We start from the raw sequence: 7,322 nt of genomic DNA, 5'->3' as shown, positions 1-7,322 counted from the left end.
AAATATGTGGCTGCAAGGCTAAAACACAATAAAACCGTCAGTAACACACGGTCAATAACAATGAAGTCAAAGCACGAGTGGTGTTTTTATATATGGCTTTGAAGGAGATATTAAAAGGAAAAAAAAACATTTCAATGACAGTTACACATGAGTCATGACTATCGCATATTCATAAGAATATTGAGTTTCGAATGAAAAAAAAGACCACCATAAAGTATAGTGTTTATTTGTGAGCTGTAATCCTCCAGTGTCGCCAGTAGAGGGCAGTACCGCCCCTGTCCTCGGCAGAGCCAGATAAACAGGTTTGGTGGAGCAGCAGTGTAACTAGACTGCATGGGCTGAAATGTGAATATTTAAAGCAGACACTGCTCCATAGCTCCTGTGGGGGCTGCACCGTGTGACCGAGGACATCCACACTTGGAGCGTGAATAATGGTGAGTGAGCAGGGGCTTTTCATATATTTTTAGCCCAGTTTCACGGTTAGCAATGGCGTGAGTTAACCTGCTAGCACGAACCGTCAATGACACATGTTTAGGATGATTTATGGTTCCGCGTTACCCAAACGCAGAGCCTACGGTGCACCGTACGTTGTGCGTCGCCGCGTACGCTTCGCCGTAGGCTCTGCGTCGATTTAACGCGGAACCATAAATCAGGCTTTACTGTTCGTGTTTCTCACTTTTACAGCTCAACATCCCAGCACTCACTCCTGTTTCTAATAATTAGACACCGACCACTGTTTTCACTGGTAGGGATGTTTAGGAGTAGCTTTATTATAATATTGCAGCATGAATGCATGAAATAATTTCCTCCAGTGATGTTTGTCAGACCAGTGTTTTTGTGTTTTTCTTCTCCCCAGCTTCAGCCTTAACCCCCATTCAGGACAAGATGCTGCTGAAAATGCCCCACAAGCTGCTCAAACCTGCCCACTACATAGAGCTGGGCAGCTACCAGCACTGGCCGGTGCTGATCCCCCAGAGGATACGACTGTACACCTATGAACAAATCCCCCTCTTCCTTAAAGAAAACCCCTACATCACTGACGGATACAGGGCTCACCTGCCCTCCACGCTCTGCCTGAAGAGGTGGGGTTATGTACTTATTATGTAATTTATCACTTATGTCCACAGATATTGAATTATTATTTTTGTGATCAATTTTTTATTTTATTTTTAAACAATTATAACACAAAAACAAAACTACAATCAATCAATCAAATGTTATTTGTATAGCACCTTTCACCCAGGTACAGGAAATACAAAGTGCTTAACCTTTTGACTGAAAAATAAGTGTAATAAAAACAAAAATAAAAACTGGGAGACCAATGCACACTGACATACAATGTAGTTAATTAAAATGAAATGATGATAAAAGTTCAAGAATTAAGGCTAAAAAAATAATCATTCCACAACAATAAAATATAATAATAACAAAAACATAAATAAATAAAACAAATACCTCTAAAAAATGTTAAACAGAATAAAACTATAAAATGTGATGCTACATAAAAGCCAGACCAAAGAGATGAGTTTTTAGTCTACGTTTAAAAGTGTCCACATTTCCAGCTCCTCTCAGATCCTCCGGCTGTTCCACAGTTTTGGAGCATAGTGGCTAAAAGCAGCATCACCAAATCTTTCAGTTCTACTCTGTGGAACAGCTAAAAAGGAAGAGCCAGAGGATCTGAGGGGCCTTCCTGGTTCATAGAATATAAACATCTCTGAAATATACTAATAAAAGAACTTTAAAATCAACACGAAAACTAACAGGTATCCAGTGTAAGGATTTTAAAATGGGCCTAATGTGTGCTCTCCTTCTGGTCTGAGTCAGTACGAGCACAGAACTGTCCAGGACGGGGGAACATGTCAACAGGGCACAAAACACTACGAAATACTAATAATGTAAAAAAATAAATTCAATTAAAAAAAAAACAATTAAAAGTATACACAACATACAGATACACACATACACCAACATATAAGACGAGACAGAAGGAACCAAACAACTGGGAACACACAAGAAATGAAAGCGCTAGTGACAGGAAATTACGAGAAAATCACAGCATATCTTTTAGCAAATCAGCAGTACAACGCCAAGAATGTAGAATACGCTCATTAGCACCATTGATTCGGGCTGTGGAGAGCTCCAGATACACAACATCGAGAAAGTAAAGGATCCAGGCCTTAACTGTAGGAAAACGAGGTGGTTTCCAATGAGTAGCAATCAATTTCTTGGCTGCAGTCAATCCAGCGAAAATGACACGCTTATTAAGCTTGGAAAGATTTAAGATGGATACGTTATTCATAACCAACACACATATAGTCACAGGTATTGTTATTTGTAGCAATTCAGACAGTTTGGATGCAAAATTGCTCCAGAATTGACCAACGGGAGGGCAGTCCCAAAACATGTGGCTAAAGGTACTCTGAATCTGTAACGAGCACAGATTGCATATAGGGTTATTAATGAATATGATGAAGTCTAACAGGGGTATGTTCTGTGTGAATTATTATTTTTGTTTATATGCTTTTGGGACACGTAATATACTGTATGCCATAGGCCTGTGTTGGAAAAATCGATTTCCCAATTCTAAATCGATTCTCATATTAATTCCTAAAAATCGATTCATATGTCTAAAGATCGATTTTTTTATTTTTTTTTTATTTATTTATGTTTTTTTTTTCATCATTACATTACAACTTTTGGTTATTTTTTTGTTTATCCCCAAAACAGGAATGTTTTGTTGGACACGAGAATAACTGGTGCCATGTTTTTGCCTTTAAATATGTTTAAAGGTATGAAAACATGAAAGTGTTAGGTTATAATTGCATTAATTGTATATATTTCATTACTTTATATACTGTCTTGGGGTTACATTTGCAAAAAATACTAAAAACCAAATGCTCAAAAATTAAAAACCAAAATAGACCGAAAATGGAACAAATAAAAACGGAATGTGGGAAAAAATAAAACCGATTTCATCCGTCTCCGTTTGCTGCCCTGGATCTGTTTAATTCTGAGCCACATGATGTTTCTGAAAGCAGTTCTATCAGCATTCTGGGAGCTGATTGGTCCTTACAGCATCATTAGCTGCAATACTTGCTGTTGAATCTCAATATAATACTAGTAGTAATATTTTGCATAACTACAGTCATATAATTGATGCAACAGCTCAAAAAACAGTTTTAATAACACTAATCCAAATCAATAATAAATCAATAAATCAATAATCGATTCTGAATCTTAAGAATGGGAATCGAATCGATTCTTGACATTTGAATCGATCCCAGCCCTAGTATGCCATACTCATCTGTTCTCATTTCTTTGTCCATTGCAGCATTTTTATTTTGTCCAACGAGACTGTGAATATCTGGAGCCACCTTCTTGGTTTCCTTCTCTTCTTCTCTTTGGGGGTCAACGACCTCTCGACAGTCCTGCCGGCCTCTGGAGCCAACAGAGAGGACTATGTCATCTACACCATCGGACTCTTCTGCTTTCAGGTAACAGGTATTTGTCTGTATGTGTGTTGTAGACAGTATAAGGCTTACTTTCACCATTACTGAATAATGACAGCTGCACCTGTCATCGTTTCTTCTTCTCTGTCACTTGTAACCAAACTGATTCAGATTGGTTCATTTTTCTTGCCGCAGGTGCAATCAGCTTTACCTGTTCAGGTGTGTAAGGTCTATGACAGTTATGCATCGCAGGAAAAAATATTTAGAAATAATTTCACAGTGAAATATTACAAATGATGTAATGTTAGCTGCATTGTGTTTTAACGTGATCGTACGTTCATAGGTAGTTACAGTGTAGGTGTAGTACGTTTTGCCTTCCTTGTTTCTCACTTGTCCTTGTACCCCTTTATGTGCATGTTGTGTCTACATTATATGGTTGAGGTAAATTTATTTAAGTATAATTACAGAAATAAAGCCTAATTATAGCAATTATTAATCCCATTGAATTGCCCCATGAGTAAGAAGTGGTGTTGAATGTTGCAAATATTAAAAGATAAGCTGCTCATCATCTTGCAGTGTGTGACCATGCCTTGTATTTTCATGGCAGGTTTGCATGCTGTGCTCAGTGGGTTATCACCTGTTCTCATGCCATCGGTCAGAGAAGACTTGCCGTCGCTGGCTGGCATTGGATTATGCTGGTATTTCTGTTGGCATCCTGGGCTGTTATGTACCAGGCATCTTCTATGCATTTTACTGCAACGCCGTGAGTGCCACGAATAAACCCATGAAGAGACTGACACCGCAGCTGACACTATATTGCATTTAATGCGATTTTCAACTCTCTCATTGCAGTTTTGGCGTCAGGTCTACCTGGTGATAGTGCTCTCCCTGATCCTGGCCGTCTTCTGTGCTCAGGTCCACCCTAATTACCTCAGCAGCGACTGGAAACTGATAAGGACGACAATCTTCTGCTGTGTGGCGGGTGTGGGTGTGATTCCTGCGTGCCATTGGATCTGGCTCAATGGGGGATTCACAACTGATGTTGTGAAGGTCAGCAAAAACCGTCTAAACTATAAAGGGAGGAAAAAATATACTGTGATTTTACTATTTAACAAGGTTTTCTCTCTTAGATTTATTTGAAATCTGAAAGCTTTTCTTCACTGTAGTTTTTTCTTCTTTTTTTTAAACTGTTTTCACAGCTCTTCTTTCCACGTGTGATAGTAATGTACTTGATTGCTGGATCTGCCTTCCTGTTCTACGTCACCAAAATCCCTGAGCGCTATTTTCCAGGTGAGTTTTGCTTCTCTCTTGTCATTCTCTCTTTTTCTCTCATTCTCTCATCTCATTCTCTCAACTGTAGCAGCTAAGCCTGAAACTTAAAGCCTCTGAGGGGCTGCATAAACAGGCTAAATTTAATCAACGCGCTTGCTGCTGCACTACTGAAACTTTGTGTCTCGTGAAACAAAGGATTTACAGCTTCACTTCTTTATCGATACTTTCTTTATTGATCACCGTTTCAGGATCTTCAATATTGTGCAAGGATCCATTACTAGTGCATATAAAAGTCAATTTATCTGTGACTTGTTTCACTAGTACAATAAACAAACGTGACAGAGCAGAGCGGAGCAGAGCGGTCGAAAAACTATGTGCTCCTCCGTCTAGCAACACCTGACACCTGATTGAAAGCTGTCACCTTTATAACATTTCCCCCTGACACAGTGAGGACACCTGCTGGCTCAAATTGGTACCTTACACACACATAGAAATGGCTCCTACAACAACAATGTGCACAAATAGCTGGGGTTTAATTTTTATCCTTCCTATGGTTTAAAACGAGTTGTGTGAAAATCATCAAAAATGTGTAAATCTTTCTAGCTGTGGTAATGCTTTTATTTTTTATATTTTTTTGAACGAAGGAATGATTTCCTACGTAATTGAAAATGCTGATTACTGGACTGGATTAGGTTATACTTCATTGGGACAAAGCAAAAGAGCTCAGTGTGAGCCTGTTGTAGATTAGATTAGATTAGTTGTAGATTAGTAAAAACGTCTTTCATAATACTTATTGGTCTGCCAGTGTAGCACTGAAACAACAAAACAACAAATGCACCACTCAGATATAGAGGGAAACACCTCCATTCTCTAGTCTGCTGAAGCCATAGGATCACCCAGAAAGAGATGAGATTTGCATTTCCATAACCCAGTGAGGAGATGCTGGTATATATAACACACGGAGAAATGATAAGAAAATATTGATTGCTTTTTGTTTGAGTGAGTGGGTAAAGCTGGAAAAGGGAGATGGGAAAGAGAGCATGAAGAACAGAGAGGAGAGCCGCAGATATAGTGTCAATGGTACAAAAGACAAGATATATTAGTATAAATCCGTGAGCATACTCATTTGACACGAGTATGACAACGATCATGTTAACATCCAGGTTGTTGTTGTTTTTGTTTTCTTCTTTAGGCCAGGTGAACTACCTGGGAGCCAGCCATCAGCTGTGGCACATACTGGTGGTGCTGATGTTTTACTGGTGGCACCAGACAGCTGTGAACATCATGCGCTTCAGACACAGTGAGCCCTGTCCCAGCTGGACCAGCAGCAGCTGAGGGAATCACCCAAACTATCACATTATAACTGCTAAAACATAAACTGACTGAGGTAGATGTACCGGTATATTAAACAAAATAGCAACGAGAAGGTGTGTCCAAACCTTTGGTCTGTACATGTGTGTGTATGTATGTGTATATATGTGTGTATATATATATATATATATATATATATATATATATATACATACACACACACATTCAAATTTAAAGGTAAACCAGGTTTATTCAAACGTCAGTTTGAATTGTTACAACTAAAACTAATGTATTTGTGGATTGATAAATCCCAGAGCTGTGAAATGAAACGGTATCTGCTTCTTGCACATGAAAAAATTTGCATGCATGGAATTGTTTGTTTGAGTGTTTTAGATTCCTTATGAACTTGGGAAACAGGTTGGGCCACTGCAGTCACGTTGCTGTTGCCTCAACAAGCATCTCCTATCAACACTTGAAATTTTCTTAGCACTTCTCACATTGTTAACTTTTAGATCTTAAAATATAGTCAAATGGATTTTAAAATGCCCCTTTTTCCTAGAACATCCAGGGACTGTAGAAGTTATCATCCTGTAAACCATTATCTGTTTAGGCCAGTAAGATTCAGCTCTCTGCTTGATGTTGATTATTTGAAAACTGTCTCCGATACCTTTTTTGTTACAGTTCTTTCACACCATTGGACAGTTCATTTTAATTTTCAGTGCTATATTGTGTGTTCATTTTTGCATGGGTTCAGACACAATTGTATTTCATTTGCCTTATATCTTTGCTTATTTGTGTATTATTCACATTTAACTGTTTCAGTCAGCTGGTCAAAACGTGAAGTCAAAACCAGAACAAAGTGATCAACTTCTTGTACAATAAAGCCAGTATTTTTTTTTCTTTTCTTTACTTTTTTTTTTTTTTTTTTTAAATCTGGCACTTTAAAACAGTGAATAAATCCAGCCTGAAAGCGCTTACTGTCACTGACTGCGGTGCTCGTAAACCCACTGTACAGTTGCCAAAGGAGGTGGTTTTATTTTCCTGTGAATTGCTTTTCCAATCTTTTTTTTTCCTCCATATTATCTGTTTGTATCTCTCTTGAATACTGTGTATTATATTGCACTGACTACTGAGATGTATATTAATTTCAGTGCCTCTGGGAAAATATATTTTTGAATATTTTGAATGAATAAAGAATGTTAGAAATTTGAAGTGTTTGTTTGTTTTTTATTTATTTTGCTATGCTTATATAGTTTTAATAGAAGAATACGATCAAATAACTGAGTAGAA

The 7,322-nt window shown here is 38.0% G+C and overlaps 1 protein-coding gene across 1 annotated transcript; it reads left to right on the top strand.

The window, feature by feature from the left end:
- The first annotated feature begins 299 nt into the window (after positions 1 to 299).
- On the top strand, positions 300 to 7,238 carry LOC133454720 (progestin and adipoQ receptor family member 3-like). The gene is made up of 7 exons (XM_061733444.1): positions 300 to 434; positions 857 to 1,082; positions 3,332 to 3,494; positions 4,057 to 4,212; positions 4,302 to 4,499; positions 4,649 to 4,739; positions 5,914 to 7,238. The coding sequence occupies exons 2-7, from the start codon at positions 886 to 888 to the stop codon at positions 6,054 to 6,056; spliced, it is 948 nt and encodes a 315-aa protein (XP_061589428.1). The 5' UTR covers positions 300 to 434; positions 857 to 885; the 3' UTR covers positions 6,057 to 7,238.
- The last annotated feature ends 84 nt before the right edge of the window (positions 7,239 to 7,322 follow it).

This window comes from Cololabis saira, chromosome 11 (assembly GCF_033807715.1).
Source record: "Cololabis saira isolate AMF1-May2022 chromosome 11, fColSai1.1, whole genome shotgun sequence".
NCBI lineage: Eukaryota > Metazoa > Chordata > Actinopteri > Beloniformes > Belonidae > Cololabis > Cololabis saira.
The sequence above is the reverse complement of the archived record's forward strand: the minus strand, read 5'-3'. Positions and strand labels throughout refer to the sequence as shown.

Excerpts from the sequence above, each read along its gene's own strand:
- LOC133454720 (XM_061733444.1), top strand. The coding sequence starts at position 886 with ATGCTGCTGAAAATGCCCCACAAGCTGCTCAAACCTGCCCACTACATA. Across the intron at positions 3,495-4,056 it reads TCGGACTCTTCTGCTTTCAG|GTTTGCATGCTGTGCTCAGT; the intron begins GTAACAGGTATT and ends TTTTCATGGCAG. Across the intron at positions 4,500-4,648 it reads TCACAACTGATGTTGTGAAG|CTCTTCTTTCCACGTGTGAT; the intron begins GTCAGCAAAAAC and ends CTGTTTTCACAG.